General features: G+C 41.5%; 1 protein-coding gene across 10 annotated transcripts in view; it reads right to left on the bottom strand.

The window, feature by feature from the left end:
- MCF2L2 (MCF.2 cell line derived transforming sequence-like 2) overlaps nucleotides 1-19197 on the bottom strand; it is a 157540-nt gene that overhangs the window by 39579 nt on the left and 98764 nt on the right. For all 10 annotated transcript variants that reach the window (XM_032193377.1, XM_032193375.1, XM_032193379.1 and 7 more), the window contains 2 exons: nucleotides 1533-1599; nucleotides 599-714 (listed from right to left, as the gene is read on the bottom strand). In XM_032193377.1, the coding sequence (XP_032049268.1) occupies nucleotides 599-714; nucleotides 1533-1599 (183 nt within the window). The remainder of the gene's footprint in view (nucleotides 1-598; nucleotides 715-1532; nucleotides 1600-19197) is intronic.

The following is a 19197-nucleotide window of genomic DNA, read 5'->3' as shown; positions in this document are numbered from 1 at the left end:
TGGCCTTAAGTTTTGTGTTTTGGAAGGGGATCAAAAAGAGTTTAATCTTGTCCATACTCGGTATTCTGTAGTTATGGGCACCAGATCAGGTATACGGTTTGCTGATGAATGTCCACAGTGCAGACAAGGCTTCTGGAGAGGTTTTAGAACATGTGACCAATAAAATTCCTTAAGAAAAGTGCTCTCAAAAGTATCATGTCTTCTGCTGATGTGATACCAGAAATATAGGACAAATAACTAAGAAAATTTCAACACAGAGGCGCTTGGGCAGAGAAAGAACATCAGGATTTAGCCCTGTGACGTTTACCAGTGTACCAAGGGAGGTCATAAAATACTTGCCACTAGGGACATTCAAAATTAATAATGCCAGGGGAAATCACTAGAAAATGCACAAAAAGGTATAAGCTTTCACAAAGAGATGAAATTGATGATCTCAGGGGTGTTGTCTACACATGGGTTTTATAGGACACACACAGAGGCAAAGTGAGGACGACTTTTCCTGCCTGTGTACATAAGAGTGTAACAAAGCACCCTATATAAAGGGATTAGAAGTGTCAGCAGCACCAGGAGCACAGGACAACCAGCAGTTCTCACGTGCCTGTTGTGGAATTCATAGATTTCCGGGAGGTTCCCAAAAAGAATTTCCTTCTTGTTCTGGAGCGTAGATGGAATCAGATGTACTAAGTTGGGATTGTCCATTTCTGAAGCATAACCCTGCAGAGGAGAGTTGAAAATAAAACCAGGCTATTTTTTACCAGGGAAGAAATACTGTCTGAGACACTAAAAAGCCCCAAAACCTATGTACTTTTGGTTCTCAACAGAGCACACAAGGGCTTCTCCTATGTCAGCTTCTTTGTTGCTTCATGAATTTCTGATGCTTCTAATTTTGCCTAGAGCTTTTACACCTGATAGCTGTTCAAACATAATCTTAACTGTGAATGGACAGATTACTGGATCAGCCCTAGCCATCATTTTACTCCCATTCCATGGAGTCAAAAGCCATTTGGGATGTGTAGGGATAGAAACTGCTAAGTTTGATAGACACTTATCTTTCTGCCACACTGCTTCCTCGCAAAAAGGTTAGTTTGATTTATTTGTTGAGCTGTGGCATTTGGCTTGATTATTTGGCTGTTTCTTGTAGAAGCCAAATTGTCTTTATTTAATACAAATTTTGAGACAAGAATATTCTGACGTCAGGTTTTAATGTCGGAGTGATACATCAGTTATCAGAGCTGTCAGCTCCCACAGATTATTACTAACTATTCCTCTGCCCATAACTTTGAGAACTCCACAATTGTCATCATTCTGTGGGCTGGGGTCAAAGAAGGTGCCTCTTCCTTTAAACCCTGAGGCAAATGATCAAATCATCCTTCTTCCTTTCCATCTCCAAGGCTGAGCTATCTTGTTGACAGAGAACTTGTGTTCTCTAAACACAAGGTGGGAGGTGAGAGTGCTCAGCCCGTGAAGGATATGCAACCCCAGCAATGACTTAGAGGTTAAGCACCAGAAGAATTTACAGAAGAATTTCTTACCTCTATTATACTTTGAAGTTCTTCTACATAAACCCGTTCTGTTTCTATCAGCTCATTGATTATGTGGCTAAAAGAAAAGAAAGATGGAGAGTTGTAATGTTTAGCAAAGCACACATGAAAGAAAAAAAATGCATTCCTTGTATGTTTGCTGTGTTAAGGCACTCATCTACACAAAAATAAATACATAAAAATAAAAAGAAATATAAAAATAAAAACTCTGTGACATTTTCAAAGGTCATTTCTCCATACTTCAATACTGTGCCTTGTTGGTAAGCTTTAACAGCCTAAATATTTCTTAGATTATTATTTTTTCAGTATATTTTAAACTTCATTTTGTTTGTTTCTTTCATTTTTATACTTGTACACCTGAATAAAGATTTAAAAAGCCCCACAAAGCAAACTAAAAGGGTTTCCTCTTCTAATAATAACTAACAATAGTCAATAAAATTGGATTCTATTTCCCAAGGTGATGTTATATTTCCTAAGGCTATGTTCCATTTCTGTTTTGCTTTCTTTTATAAAATAAACAAAATTGCTGATTAGACTTCCTTTCTTTAATGTATTACAAAAACAGGCAGCTGGTATCAGAAGTCTGAAAACATGAAAGCTAATTAGAGTAAAAAAAAAAATGTTATAAAGTAATTAGGATTCCATAGCTACCTTGCCATAATGGCCTAAGTCAAGACAAAATCATACAGTGCCTACCACAAGGCAGAGAAATGGGTGAGGGCTGGACACTGCCCACCCCAGGAGCATGGACTCAGTTAACCTCCACATTGATCTTGAATGAAGATATTTATGAACAGCAGTCACGTCTAGCTATAGAGGAAAAAATATATCACTCTTCCTGACTAAGCAGCACTTTTGCACTCTGGGGCTATGCATGCTCCAGGAAAGCCAGGCCATGTTGGTGTCTAATTCATATAAAAGCCTTGTTCATATTTCCCTGAATTTGCATATACTGTCAAGTTTCAAAATGTGTTTGGGGCATACTCGCAGTACTGGATTACTCCTCGTCAGGCAGATATGTGTGTCACTTCCATGCACCTCCATGAGAATTGCATAGCCAATGGCCTAATGGCCAATAAAATGATTTTACAAACATTAGCACTTGCTTTTATAACTGGCTGAAACAAATAAAAGTGTTCTGGTTAAATCTGCCTTTCCTTCCAACAGCTGTTGCAGTTAACCACACAGTCCGGATGCAAAGGGGGTGAGCAGATGGCTACTGTTCTAGCATTACCACAACTCACAGCAATGAAAAGAAACCAGAAGGGCAATCCACAACTTGTTTCTGGAGTCAACTACTTCCATTTCACAGAGATGAAAAGTTGGCTTCAGACAGAACTAACATGTTTCATCAAGCTCAGTTCTCCAGCTACATCACAAACTCAAGCAGTGTAAAATTGTTGGATCAGACAGGTGTTTGGTGGTCACTACCTCCTTCTGTCTATGTAATTCAAATTACTTTTGCCACTCTGGCTATCAGATTCATCAGAGAAAATTGTAGATTCAATTGCCCAGGTAGGCAGCCACTAATAGAGACACTAAACACAAGCATGCGGGTATAATTTCCCACGCAAACTCTGAATTTGCATTAGCATGACAGTGTGGCCATAGAAACTGCAGGTACATCACAACCGTGCACACAGCTATGGTCTTTGCAATGATACACAGAAATATTTTAATTTTGAACACACTTCAGTGAAAGGGTGCTTACATTCTTGGTTCCCTTGGTGGACCTAGGAACTGCTGCCTCACACGTATTTCATGAATTGGAGAATGAGTTTGACACGGAGTTTGAAATGTTTGTTCCATTGGTTATAAGTTTTCAAATGCCACCTTCAGCTCTAACCTACATTTATTTTAAGAAAAGCTCTGATTCTGTTTATTGTGTCTATTCTCCAGATTCTGAAGACTTAGAATTATTATATTCTCGCCGAGCTTTATGTTGCAGCAATTGGAACTTCATGACATTTATTTAATACTCACAACGCACATTTCCAAAGAGCTGCTGCATTCTTTAAAATATGTGTGTGTATATATATATATGTATATATACATGTATATAACTGAGAAGGTGTAACAAGATCATCAGAGAAACTTCATGTTTCTAAGTTATAAATTAATCTTAAAGCTCCCCTTACTGTGGAAATATGCTTATTTACCTGCAAACAAGATATAGATTTCCATATGTTATTTCCTCTATTACCTAACAGGTTGCATAAGGACTGACCCCACCCAGCACTTTGCTGAGAATTGTACCTGAAAAGTAAATTTTTAGTCCATATGTTTCCTGGTAACTGTGACAAATACAAACAACAGTGTGGCAGTGCCTGTCGGAAGCACAACTCAGAGTAATCGAGTGAACAAAGTACAGGACTTTGGAATATTTTACTACCCATCTTTCCAGGAAAGATGATTTTCTCATTGCTATTTAAACATAGAGTACCAGCTCTTCAATCTCTAGTGTTATAAATCTCTCTCTCTCTCTTTTTTTTTTTTTAACTTTTTTTTTTACTGATCATAGTGTTTTAGGACTAAGTGTCCATTCAGGGCATCAAAAAAGTTCACATATAAAGAATGCTTTTTTGGAGGAAGTTCTGTGGGACACTTTAGATATGGCCATTATAGTTGGGGGGGGGGTCTCATAAAATTTAACAGGATTTTTAAAGAAGATTTTTAAAAAATTAACTTAATTATATATGTTGATTTCTACTAAAAGTAAATGCATTATCTTTCTAAGTGTTATATAAGACTTGTCTAACTAACCCTTTCATTCCTTGCAGAGGTGTCATTGGCCATTTTGTCATCTCAGTTTCAATGACACTGAAGCAAAGATAATGTGATGACAATATTCTTTATCCCCTCCTGGTTAGAGTTCAAGAGCTTCATTGTGATGCTCATACCTCTAAGCCACGAGTCTGCACATACAGGGTAACCATTTCTCTATACTTCCCACAAGCAGGCAGATGGATTTCTGCCTGACTAAAGCTTTCATTGTGTTTTCATTTTTTCCTCTCCAGAACTGTAGTATTTTTTCCAACCACAAATTATGTCCACATGAAAAAGAGGAATCTGACCATTTATCCGGGACTTCCAAACAGCCAGCATTGTGTCAGACTCAACACGTTGGACACAGATCCAGGACCAGGTGTGCTGTAATGGGCAAAGCTAAAAACATGGGGAGTAAGGGTGTTGTAGGGGGTACAGTAACAGGGCCGGTGCTGGAGCAGCCATCAGGAAGACTCAGCACAAGCCCATCAGAAAACAGCCTCATGTAGTGCCAGTACTCCGAGTAACTTCCCTGAATTGCTCTCCAAATAATATCCACAGCAGCGCAATCTCAAACATCAAAGGTTGTTGCACACGCAATCGCCTGGCGACACATGAATTGCTCTCTCATCAACCGGTTAACAATGTGAAGTTGTGAACTAAGGCAAGGACCCTAGAATTGCTCTGACAAGGATGCAATGTAACAACGGGAAATTGAAAAGCTACAGAGGTGGGTCTTGCTGCTGTGGCAAAAAGCGCTGAGAGGGTTTAAAGGAGGTACTTCGACCTGTGTGGGTGTGCTGGGTTGCTAAATGATGAAGTGGAGAGCTTGCCATACAGCACAGGGGATTTAATGACACTTGAGATGGTCTAACAGCCTCAAAAACTGGTAGTGACATAATCTGACTTACATCAAGCTATGAGGGGTGAAATGTGAAATGTTCACCATCTCTTCCAGGATGTCATGGGACAGCGAGGGTAACTCAGCATGCACCTGCTGTAGGGTTATCACGCTAAAGGGAAATACGATGCAGCTGCTGACAGAACTATTGTCACAGGCAGTTCTTTCAAATCCCTTTTTTCCCTCCCATGGTCTCAAAAAGTATGATTAAGTTAGAAGTAATTTCTGGTGACCAGCTGCATCAAAAGTCCTCTTTACATTGTCTAATATTTGAACAAAGCTGATTTTGCAAATGTAAACACACATTGTTTCTAGACACTTGGGGCATTGAACTGTAGATAAAAAATAATGATGAATGCAGCTAATCCATTGTCTTTCTAACTGATAAGAAGGTACATTCTTTCTGTCAATAATCAGAAATTAAATGAAAGGTGAATCAGTGAAGGAATGAAAAAACGTAACAGAAAAATAACGAATATAAACTACTGAATGGCAGGTCAGATACAGGCCCGTACTTTAGTTTTAAATGTAGGTCCTCTGACGTCAATGAAAAGCAAAAGGTTTGCCAAAACTACAGTTCATTCAACTTTTTTTCTTTCTTCTGTGTTTAAGTCCGTATTACTTAGCAAAGTTTCACACAGATTTCTACCAGATTGCAAGGGCTTTTTTCCAGCCTGCAGTGCTGCCACACACACTGCTCACTAGCTTGAATCAGCAGGTGGCTCCCTTGGAGGCAGCAGCAGATGCAGCACTGATACATCCCATCCACTTTGGTATTTGCCTCCCCCTCCAGAGGAACATAAAAACAGGAGATGGAGCCAGAAAGGACCACTTGAAATCTTGCCCTTGGTGCCAAGGGACTCTTTATGGTTTGGCCAATGAGAACTTGCACGCTGTAAACAGATTTGTTGAGCCTGGCTGTCTCGAAGGAAGCAGCAAGCAGCCTTGACTCTGGCCTTGGCATTGTGATTACAGGTAAAGCCCAAACACTCCCCTCAGTGACCCAAAGTGGAGAATAACCAGGTACAACTGGGATGTGTGGGTAAGGGGTTAGGTCTTCCACAATCCATTGTTCCTTTGTTTCAGAGACATTTCACAGACATGAGGTTTGGATGGCTTCTATCCAAAGACAACCGAACTCTGAGCTGGCTGAAGTTCAAGGTCAGCTTTCTCAGTTCCTTTCTGGGATCATTCCCAATTCAACAGGTCATCTCAGCCCTGTTGCTGAAGGACCAGGCATCTGACCCTAAGATCTAAGGCTTACGTGGAGTCTGAGAAATCCCTACGTCCTGTCTGTCAGAGTCATTTTTGCCAGTAAAACTTCATTCCACAGGAGAACGCACAGCATGCTTGCTTCTTCCAGAATTAGCTAGGAGACTTAGCAAACAAGAAGAGTTCCAAAGGTGGAAAATTCTGGCGCCAGCAATATCTGACCCACTAGCTTTTCGGTGGAGAAACAGCGACGTGGTCCAGTGACATGCTGCTCAGGAGAGCAAGGTCAACTTTCCCCCTGTGGAGGGGGTATCCTGTGTGTCCTAGCACAGCGGGGTTAGCCACCACCAAGCTGGTAAGGCACCTGGATGGCAACACCTTTGCCACTACCTTAATTTGGCAGGATTAGGACATGGCTGTGGTAAGGAGAGATCACAACAGGCTCACTGATGTGATGCTGTCAGATATTTCTCCAGCAAAGAAAACTTCTTGCTACGGGAAACAGTTAAAAGGAATTAACCCACATTTCTCTGATTTACTGATCCGGATTTCTCAAGAAACATCATGGCCTTGGATACACAAAGACCTCATTTCCCACAGGTGTGATTTCTCCTCAGTGTCCTACAGGCAGGTCGCTCCTGCCCTGGCAGCCAGGACCCCCTGAGGTGCTGCAGCACCCCCAGGACCTCCCACACGGAGCTAGGCCGCAGGCGCTCGGCAGCTTCCTCCTGACACGGCACCTTGCTTGGAGAGGCTCCACAGTGCCAGCACAACAAGGAAAGGAGAAAGGAACAGGAAAACTATTTCAACTTTGTGCTCTCTCTGACCTCCGTCAAGTTAGTTGTGCCATGATAAAGTGAAGAAAAAAGATCTGGTTGCCTAAAGGATTCTCCTCAGCAGGGGTAAGAATGGAGGAGCTGCATCGGGGAGACGCTTGGAGAAGGAGGCTGAGGTGGGGCGGGATGGTGGAGGCATTGCTTCCGCTGTTCTCAGCTGAGGTCGTAAGTGAAACCTCAAAACTGAGGTAAACGCTGATATTACTTAGCACCCTTCACTTCTAGCAGTGCATTTCCGTACCTGTCATATCCGTATCTGTCTGTGCTGACATTTACACCCAACATTGTTATTTATATTGCTCTGGCCTGTGCAAACAGCAACTAGCCGTGTTGCAAACAAATAAACTAATAAACTAATAAAAACTAATCAGTTAATGTATAATCTAATCTCAACAGGTATCGCCTGCACTCTGTTACCTTGATGGAACAAAATGTGGTCAATTGGTGTAGAGCTGGCTTTTCCTGGAAACTGAGAGCAACCAGTGCTGAGATGGACCTTACCGCAAAGATGACGCACACCAGCCCGCTACATTTTTGTAACTCTCCCTCCTTCCTTCTTCACTAATAACAAAAGCAAAATGAAAAGTAATTGAACAGCTCGCCAAGCTCCCCAGCTCTGTCAGGCCACTCTGCAGTTTGGTATCACAATAGTCCTGGTAGGAGCACTGTCGGATAGTCACGCCACTGTGCTACATGCTACCTTAAAAAACCCGATCAAACATAACGAAGCACTAAGCAGAAATAATATCTGGAGACTACCACAATCTATTAATATCTGCTCTGGCTAAACTTCAATGACTTTTTGCCCATATGGTTACTATTTGTGCATCCTACTCAGATGGCAACATAACACTGATTCAGGATTTTTGTTTCCATAACTGCGCTTCTTTTCTAACAAATTTTGGCTCACTTCCATTCACAAATCTTTTTTCTATGCTAGGATTTGCTACCACAGGTGCCTATCCCCAAAAGTAGTCTTTTCCCAGAGGCAGAAGTGGAGCCATCAAATAGAGTTAAGCTAGTGATTTCTTTAGGGGGGAAAAACCCAAACAAACATCCTCAGTGGTGCTCCACAATCAGTATGTTCCAGAAAATCTGCCTGCATGAGTGATGTAGAGCCAGCAAAAGTGGCACTTGTGCATAGGTATTCCATATCTGTCCTGCAAAAATGCAGTGTCTGGAAGATGAAAAGTTAATGTACGCCTGAGTTAGACGCCTACAGTTTAGAGTGTAGAGTTTCAACAGCTGAAACAGCAGAATCTATCAAATTAGCAAAAATTAAATAAACATAACGTCATAAATCTATCTGGTTTAGATAGAGATCTACTTAAATTGGAAATGCTAGCTTTTTAAATACCGGAGGGTTCAAAAGCAGCAGAAAGGACTGAATGGAAATGTATTCACTGCAGCAGATACATATATTTAGAATAAACATCAACGTTGGATGGATCTAAAGAGAAGTGAGAGTGAAAATAGTACTGGCTTGCAAAAATAAGCAGACTGATAAAGACTTTTTTGTCCCAGTACTGGCTATTATTAACTGCTGTCCAGTTGCTTGAATGTGAATAAAATACAGCAAAATCATAATTTTTGCAAAGGTATCTATTTGTATGCAATATAGGACAAAAATGTCACTGCCTCAGTGGAAACAGAGTCAGCAATAATCTGTACATCCAGTTTTCAACTAGAAGCTGCTACTAGAAATTCTGACTGGTCTAATCTAAAACTGCCCCAGCAATGTCTGTGATACAGAATAAAACAATGACAACGTGTGAAGTGATGCATAGAGGAAACTTCCAGTCCACGTACCTAATTGCTTTTAAGAGTTTTTTTTTTCTTTCATTTTCTTTCTCACAGTGCTTAAAGTGCTTTTCCCAGCTGACAAGTATTTTCAGCTGAGATTGTGCAACAGTTCAAGTGAAAATTGAGTAATCGCTCAGTTGCAGTACTTTACCTCCTAAAGTGGAGTAAAAGATCATTCTGGACGTAAGAACATTGTATTTGTTATTTGATACAGAAAACATTTCTGAGTTCTCTGACATGTTCATTTTTGTTTTTTGTTTTTTGTTTTTTTTTGTTTTTGTTTTTGTTTTTTCTTAATGGAGGAGAGCAATGCCTTGAAAGAACAATGATTGTACTTAAAGTATATTTCAAGACTGTAAATGAATCCCAACTAACTTAGAGAAGCAGAAGGGATTCAGGGAATATGCTCCCTCTCACATGAAAATTAGTGACTTTTAGTGAAGATGTTGTATTTGCCTGCCTAGATGATCCTTTTCTGCTGTGATGTAAAGTCAAATGCTCATGTTATTACAGAGGTTCTGAGCAGAAAGACTGTATCTTTGTTAGAAATATATTTCACCTCCAAAGTCACTATTTATAATATTTTGTTTCTCGTGAGATGGTCTGATCTCGTCGCATATAAGAAATTGTCCCACATTCATTGTTCCCAAAACAAATGACCTTGGGGAAATATTTTTATATATCTAAATTAGTTGACCTACATTATAGGAACCAGAACATCATTGTTAATGGAGAGGCAAATTAATTAAATCACCTACAGAGATGAATAATATGAATAGAGGACTAGAAGTCAAGCAAGAGTTGTTTCTCACCCTAGCTGTGCTTCTACACTGAAATGATGCAGCTCTGTACACAAATCTCAGCGAGCTTTAGACAATGTGGATGCTGCAGACTGCTCATTACTACTGGCCAAAATAACATCCAACTAGCTGTGTAAATATTTGCCAAGTACTCATACTTGTGAACTACTCATCCATCTCACCTGTAGTTTTAGTCTTCTAACCTTGCAGCTACACCATTTCTATTTGATGATCAAAATATATTTAGCTCTGCGATAGCTCAGCACTGAGTAATCAATTAGGTAAAAGCAGGTGAATAATTTATAAATTAGATTTGCTACTAATGTATCTGCTGTGTAGCATTAGGCTTGAATATCTCTTAAATTTTACTGGAAAGCTTCTGAATGGGTAGCATGCACACATGCAAACCGTATTTTATCAGATTGTTATCAGCTGGAACATTGTGGGTTAACAGTCTGCTCCTGTACCGTGGAGACATCCGTGTCATTCCTTAGCATTGTTCACTTGCTTGAGATTGAATATTTATATATAGTCCATAAAAATAACTTCAAATGAAGCAAATTTCAGTGTTCTTCCCTAGATATATTATCCAACAAACTGTAAAGTTCCCAGTTTCTTAGGGCCAGGTGGATCTAGTAAATCTGCATCTTTCATTTACTGCAGCAAAGTATATTGCATAAAGGACTTAAACTGAGGACAGGGGAGAAAAAAATAATTAGTCACTACACTTGCCTAAGAATGTCTTTGATGTGCTAAACTGGAGTCATTATGGGTACTCAAGTTTACCAGACAGCAAAGGAAGCTTACTGCTTTTAAAAATATAAATAAATATCTGCATGGAATTAAAAGGATGGTTATTAAGATACTCATGCTAAGATGACCTCTTATGTGTTTTCAGCCCATAAGGACTAGCACATACAGCCACAGATACTATTTACAAGATAAGACAGAGCACTCTAGCTGTTGTGTGTCCTACTGCTGTGGGAAATTTGCAGGATTCCCATTTCTTAGCAGCCATTTCTTTCATGGATGCTTTTTTCTTAAAAGTTTGAAACAGAGCAGCTAAGAAACCTCTAGAAATGTAATAGTTTCTGACTTTTGCAAAAACTATTTAACAAGCTTTTTTATAGTAAACTTGAATTCTAAGACAGAAACTGTTTACGTGTTGCAGTGTACTTTTTCCATTCCTTTGCAAACAGGATATAATGATATCCAAATATCAATTGACCTCCTTGAGCAAGAAGTTGATAAAGGCTGACAGTGCTGCGGACTTTCCCACGCAGAGTGGTAAACTGTGGCATTTGGAAAAGAGCTTTTAATAACAGCAAAACTTAAACTGTTAAAACCACAAAACTTTCAATGAGATATGACCAAAAATTGAAATAGAGAAGTAGGTTTAAGGAAGCTTTGTAGGAACTATTTATACTGAGAATTCCTATCTACTACTACAGCTCGGGCTCCCAGCAAACCTAAAATGTGCCCCCAGCTTCTCTCCAAAATTGTGTAATCTCAGGTGAGGTATCCTAGGTAAGTTGGTGTGGCAGAGAAGGATGCAGGTATGTGTGACTCTGCTCTGTGCAGATTCCTGCACCACCCCACTCTCTTACTCCAGAACTTCCCCTTTAGGGCTATGACTGACATCTCTCACGTCCGTGGTAGTCTCTTTCTCATCCTGACCCTGCAAGGGCCCTTCAGAGCTACTTTAGTTGGGATAGAGAAGCTAAACATGAAACTGTTGCTCACTTCATGAGAATGGAAACACAGACACTACCCTGAAGGGTCCACTGCTGGAAAAGTTCCAGTGTTTTCTATTCTCCTAGCAGATCTGCTCGACAGCTTTGCTCTGCAAGACTTTGGAAGGCCATTTGGGCAGAAAGAATAATTATTATTACCATTATTAAAATGAATAGTAATTGATTTTACAGGCATTTCTATGTTTATGTTGGAGAGGGCAGAGCAGAGAAGTGCACATTATGCTTGGAACGGAAGCAATGGATTTGATGAAGATTGCCAGGTCCTATGGGGATTTGTATTTCAGTCTGAGATGTGACCCTAAGGAAACTCCATCCTGCAAAATCTGTTTCTCCCTATAACAGCACACAGCATTCTGTCAGGCTTAAAATCTGTGGCTCTCCTGCCCACAGACCTCTTGGACAGAGAGATACCTCAGAAGACCCTGGTAGATCTCTTGGATATACACTGGATGACATGACAATTAAGAATGGAAGAAGGAAAGAAAATCCTGAAGATCCAAAATGGAGTTTATGGGAGCAGCTGGAACATACATTCTGCTTTAGTTAATCTCTTCTTGGCACGGATACATCAGTATGTAAGCTGTGAATTGCCATGGCTGAGGAGCAAGTACATCGTGTTTTTCTTTGTCATGCTTTCTCTCTGTCAATAACCTGGGGCAGAGGGACAAGAAAGGATCAGACCACCTGCAGCTACCATGCTACAAACAGCAGAGACTGGGAATTACAGCTCTTCACAACGTCCATTGGACTTTGGACAACCCTCTCTACAATACCTCTGGAAGTCAGCTTGCAGCATTTAACGACAACCCTAGAGAAAGAGGCAGATAGCTGTCTGCTGGAAGATTTTCCAAAGAAAGCTGCCTTAGAGAATCTAGATAGATCCCAGATGGAGAAAGTGGTTGAAGGGGCCACTTTACAGTCCCACAATTGCAGATTGCACAAAATGGAGAAGATATTACCCAATATTTGTCCTGTTTCTTATTTTTTCCCTAAGCAGTTGCTAATGGCCAAGGTCCAAGATAATACAATGGGGTAGACAGGTATTTGGGTTCACCAGGACTGCCATTCTTCTGCTTCTTTTTTTTTTTTTTTTTTTTTTTTTCCTGGAATAATAGGAGGCTTAGTTTATCCATCTCAGGGCCTGACAGAGGTCTTACGCAATCCTGACCTACCAGGGAAGTCTCTAACTATTCTGCCCCATCAGTGTTTGTGGTATAAACTGTGACTAGGTACAACTGCAATGGTGACAGTCAGAGGTGGGGCATGCTGCTCCAGGCAGGGCTGTCACAGATGTAAGAGCTCTCCCTGTCCTCTATCCATGCAGTAATTCTGGCCTGGGGGTACAAGGAGGGAATTCAGAACAGAAAAACAGAGCTCTGAATGCATTTTAACTAACAGTAGCATGTTCACTGCAACCTTATTCAGCCATGCTTTAGCTCAGGTGAGATGCCATACATACAAGACTGGCCACACTAGTTCATCCAGCATGGACAATTAACCAGGGAACAGAATCTGAAGACAGATTTCATTAACAAGAAATACAAATAAAACATCAGTGCTTCCAAACCAGACGCTGTGGAGACAGATCAACAACAGCGTATTGAATAATCTGGATACACACAGAAACTTTGGAGGGTGTGCAGAGCATCTGCTCGACAAAGTGATCCTGCATAGAACAGAATTTCTCTTTAGGCCCACATGAGGAAAGAAGCCTGCTGCATGAAAAATGTAAGTGAATTTTCAAAAGTAAATATGGCGTTCTGAACATGAACGTACCACAAGTCTTCCAAACCCGGTTATTATATCCTTGGTTAATGAGCAGCCTGTTAAATGCAGGAAGTCAAGTCAGCGGCGAATTACTGAGCAGCGCGCCCGATAAATCCCTGCCCCATTGAATCACAGGCTCACAGCACCGACTGATCTCCCGTGGCCCTCTCCGCCGCTGTCCTGCAAACCGTGCAATTATTTCCATCAGCCCAGTGTCGTGCAAGTCACCGTCACCCCGATTAGGCAACACAGCCTGGGCTTTGTGCTACTGTGAGTGACAACGTGAAGGGCTCAGCATGAGCACTCCTTCATGAGCTCACTGATGACATACAGGAACTGCATATCTTTACCTTTTGATCCGTTTAAAAACAGGTTTCATTGGAGCTGGTGTTGGTGTGGGTAGGGATAGAGAGGTGTGCTTTGGCAGATCCGCCTGGAGAATTTGAAAAAATGCTGCCTCCAGCTAATTGTCACCTCCCTGAGAGGCATGAGTGCTCCTCGGTAGTTTCTGTGATTTGTTACTCTGGAGAGTTCCTGTCCTGCCCTTTAAGGAGTAAGCAGCACCAGCTGAACTGACGCAGTATAAGAGCATACCAGCACCTCTCCTTCTCCTTCCCCATCTATCACAGCAGGGATAACAGGGCTGAATTCCATCCCCAGCTCCCTGGCTTGTGCCTCTGCTACCTCTGACTTGTTGGAGGCCTTCATCATGCGAATAAAGAAAGGCCAAGGACTGTCAGCACCTTAGATGAGAGCAAAGCAAGGTTTTAATGGACAGTTGATACATCCTACTAGATCCCTTGCAGCAGTTAGGGACAAAACAAATATTGAAACCTTATGGCCCAGGTATGCTTCTTCAGACAAGATGTATCCAACCCTAGTTCCACAAAGCAGCCTTCATTTGCACATACTCGATAAGCCCTGAGATGGATCAGGGGGTGGGAGGAAGCATATCTTTAGTTTTTCCAGAGTCCTGGATAGGCACAGCAAGTGGCCAGCTGATAGCCAAAGCGACTGCCTGTGACACAGGTAAGAAAGGGATAGCTGTGGTCCTAAAACACACCAACCACCCAGCGTGGGCCTGTGGCCAGCTGCATGCCAGGAGCCTGCCCAGAGCCAGCAGGCAGCAGAACTGCACAGAAAACAAGTTGAGGAATTCCTGGAATTTCTGAAGGGTGTTAAAATAACCTTCATATCCAACAGCAAGCAGGTATGAGAGATAATAGCAGAAGGGGCTGCTTATCCTCCTTTGATACTTGATTAAGTGCAAAGTTTGTCAGAAAGCGCGTGAACGTTGAGACCAATCATTTCAGCCTTCCATATTCTTCAGGAGCAAGGATGCAAGGTCTCCAGAAAGGCTCCAGAACATTCAGGAAACCCCTGTATGGCAACAAGAAGATTTTTTTTCCCTCCTGTTCATAATAATTTTCCCAGTTCCCAGAAATATTTGGATCTATGCTAGGAATGTGTCTCCTCTTGCTATTCTACAGACATTTCTATCAGCAGCAAGATCTCCCTACATGGCAGCATACACTTCACTTCAAAGGTCTTCCTAACCCTTTAGGCTGTAATTAGAGTTGTAATTGCTGGAGCCAATCTGCCTGACAGGGAAACTTCGCTGAAAACAAAGATTTTGTAAAGGCTGAAAGAGTTGACGGCAAACAAGAAATGGCTAGTGGCTTCACGAAATTGCTCCTGCTGACTGCTCTTTCATTAAGTCTGGTGAAATAAAACAGTTCTCAAAAAAAAAAAACAGTTTCTCTTTTAAAATGTAGGTTCCAAGTTCCTCCCCTCTATCAGCTCTAAGTTTTTGTGAGTCTAGAAATTAGACTGAAAAGACAAGCTGTTGGGGGTCTACAGTAACGCTTTTGTCTCAATCACTTAACAAAATCTCCTTATCTTAATTGCAATATAAGTCAATATCATATTATCATGTGAAATTTGTTACATCTTGCATTTACACACTGTAGGGAAGCCTTTGCAACAGATCCTATTTTTGCCATACAAAAGGGGAAACACATTCATCTCTGCCTCCCGTAGAGGCTCTGCATCTGTGGCCAATAGCCGATAAACCCAGGGATCTCGGCTCCTCCTTCCTGCCATATGCAGCTCTGAAGATACAATAGGCACTTGGACACCAAAGCTTTTAGCAGTGCTCCCTGAGCAACCAGTATCTTTGACATCAGCCCACATCTAAATTTAGCAATTCCCAGACCTAACGTCAATGCAACTTTGGTACTGCTGATTTAGAATAGGTCTCTGGCACGGTATTCCCATTCTGAAAATAGCTCCTGATTCTTTACCCAAGGCCAGAGGCGCTATCTTGTCCCACCCACACAAGCGGATGGTTCCGTGATATGCTTTGCCATTTCCACGTTCAGAGTGATGCACGCTGATTAATGAAGCTCCCCAGTCCTCGTTAGATCAACAACACTGAGAGTGGGCCTGACCTAGATATTCTGATACACTGAATTTAAAGGAGTCTTCAATTTAAATCACATCCAACTCTGCAGTTGGAACCTGTCATTTAAGGGTACAAACACCTCAAGGCATAGGCCCAAAGTTGCACACTTGGGAATTTGAGTTTGCATAGATGCCTTGACAGCTGGCTGCTGCTGTGCCCAAGAATTGATGCCAGATTGCTCCACAGATGTCCTCAGCATGTAAAGCAAACTTTAGGTGCATCACCAGAAGATAAGCAATGAGTCTGGACAGAGTACATGCTTGGAGACTGTTTTGCAAGTATAGAGAACTGCTCCATGCATATGTGATGGCTGAGGCTCTCCCAGATTCTTAAAGCTGATTCATTAAGTCTCATAAGTACTACATCAGACTGCAAACCCTAGAGCTGGTCATTTACGAAGTTAATTCTCTCTCAATACAAGCTCTGTGAAAGCTTACACTCTGATGAGATTTTAATTCAGAAAGCAGGGATTATGCTGCCTATATGACATGCCCCATCTGCACACAAAACAACCAACACCTTGCAATTTTCCAGCCTGAATTATTATTCAGTACAAATAGACACGAGTGAAAATCAGCCACCGGTAATGCTACTGTAACTCCCACCACAGACAGTGCACACCTAATGCTTCAATCCACATGTTGCTGTGCTTACAACGATCACTGTCAAGGCCACATCAGTGACCCAGTCGCTGATAACACTAACATCACATGCAGTATCTGGGGGGCCATCTCATGAAAATACAAGGTAGACCAGAAAAGCGAAGAATGAATGTGTTCCAAAGCCAATCAACAAGAAAATATTCCAAAATTACAGGAAATTCAGTTTCAGATCTGATGGAGATCAATAGCAACTTTTTGGATACAGTTTCATGATCAGTTTATCCTACCCGTAACTGTAGAGGAACAACTGAGCACTTCTGCATGCTGCCAGTCACTCCGTCCTGCCCTCTCCTCTCTCTTGCATTTGACACTGCCTGTACAGCAGCACTGACACTTGGGTAAGCTGGTGAGCAAGATGAGTTGACCTGACCCAAAATTAACCAAAAAAAAAGTCATTCTGGCTGCACAGCTGCCTGCCCCAGTACAAGGGATACAAATGGTTTACACAGGGTGGGTGGTTGAAAAAGAGATGAAGAAAGGACAGCAGCAGCAATCCTAAATTAACTTAAACTGATTGCAAAATCATCATAAGAATAGAAGGATGAATCAGATTTCCTTTTACAAAATGATGCCACAAAACATCTGACTAGATCAACTTCCCAAAGGTTTGAGCCTAAGTCACAAAGTATCACAGCGATGTAGTTAATGCATATAGGATACCAAGGGTGCAGGTGTTAGGACTCCATCAGCTTTAGGCGCTTTGCTACAGTAGCATCCATACAGGCTCCTTTACAGCCCTCCCTGTGAATGAACTCGCAAAGGTTTCCTGCCTTGTGATTTTATCCAACTGCCAAAGCTATTTCATGCTTACTGCCTAAGCTCAGAGTCACATGGTTATGAAAGACTGTCAGATTTCTCATCCAGGAAACATCTCATGGATACACAGAAAGATTTGAAAATGCAAAGCAAAGGGCTGTCCAGTAGAATACAGTAACAAGAGAGCTACAAAGTGCACCTGATATTTACTATCAGGCAATGAAAGTCCAGGATTATGATTTTTGAATGGAGGCAGTGGTTTGGCTTATCGAACAGAACTGGATTTAAAAATCTTCTTTATATGGATTAAATATCTCCTCGCAGGAATCTCAGGCTCAGACTCTGCATACTGAGCTGCAGCTGCTGGGGCACAGAGATGCTGTTGGATGGTGCCAGTCCATCCTGTTGGAACGGGTCTGCACGGTGAGGGGGGCAGCAGCTGGATCAGAGGCACTTCGCACAGCACCGCTATGAGCACTGGGCGACTTCATCAGGTGCACAACTGTCAAACGGCAGCCTCCGATCCCAGCCTCCTTGTAAAACTTCATTGTAAGCCAGCTTCTGTGTTAATTTTTCTTCTCTAGAAAAGAATGGTTGCAGGGAAATTCCCTCCTACCTGCCTCTCCCTCCAGGCAAGAATAGCTAAAAGCACACTGTTCACATCAGCAGTAGGAAACAGCAAAGGCAAAACAACCAAGCACAAATCTGCAGAAAACTCAATTCATTCCCCAAAACTAACACCTCTGTGCTTCTCCTTGTTCAGTTGAATCTTATCAAATTTTCATCCACTTCCATTCTACATGCTGAAATAGGGCCCAAGGTCTCCAACTAGAGCTGAGGCTGGCTGCAGCAGAGGGCTGTGTGCATTCGAGGAAGCACCCAGTGTAAAATTCTGTTCCTGCGAGCACGCAGCTGCACTCCTCTGCATCAGTTCTCCAGTGTCAGTGCCTCTGCCAATAAAGCCCTCTGCTCCCGAGACACCTCTGCCAACCTGAGCCTGTGTGCAGTGCCAAAGTGCATGAGTATGGTTAACCAACAAGGTAGGTACTTCCTGGACAAAAACACCCATGAAGCGTCTTTTAAAACAGCGTGCTGTTTCCTTCTGTGTTGGTTTAAATATGCATCCTGTTATGCATCTCCGTAAGGGCAGAGGTCAAAATAAACGAGATATGGCTAGGGTGACATTCTGAAAAAGTCTTCCCCAATAACAGGGGGAAAGGAAAGAGGTTGAGTTTTATTTCTAAACAGGCTTTTTACCTCAATGTAAGATCTGACCCTAAGAATATTTTGTTGGAGTAAGGAGGCAAAATGGAATTTTGCTTTAAAACAACAACAACAAAAAAGGCAAGAAATAGAGAAAGTGTGTTTTAATTGTTATTATTATTATTATTATATAAAATCCCTGGAGTGATTCACTCTCCCAGTGTAATTTCAGATTAGAAGCAGGTTGAAGTCTGTTTATGTCATTAATGGAAAGGCCTCTTACAAATCAGAACAACCAAAATGGGAAATTAGTGAGGACAAGTGAAAAGGTGTTGATCTGAGTGGATGCCACTTTTCAAAAGAGAAGTGGACACAATTTTAAACAAACCCCATCACAGCAAAGTCTATTTATAGTGCTGATCAGAAGCAGTCACTTTTGTTCTTTAATTTAAAAACCTGACTTTGCTTTCCACAAACCCTATTCTTGCAAGCTTGTAATTATATCTGAATCACATTTCTCCATACACACCTTGCATTTAAAAAGTATATTACATATTTCTACTTCATGATTTTGAAAGTGTGGCTACCTGAAGATGTTTTCTAGAAACTGTTATCAAGAACACAGGTAACACAGAAATGTTTTTGCTTTAAATGGCTTTGGAACATTTGACTTTGGAAGAATCTGACTTGAGAATACTTGGTGACTTTGTTTGGCAAGCTGACCTCATACAT

Source organism: Aythya fuligula, chromosome 9 (genome assembly GCF_009819795.1).
Source record: "Aythya fuligula isolate bAytFul2 chromosome 9, bAytFul2.pri, whole genome shotgun sequence".
NCBI classification, from domain to species: domain Eukaryota; kingdom Metazoa; phylum Chordata; class Aves; order Anseriformes; family Anatidae; genus Aythya; species Aythya fuligula.
Note: the sequence above shows the minus strand (reverse complement) of the source record. Positions and strands in the feature narration are given on the sequence as shown.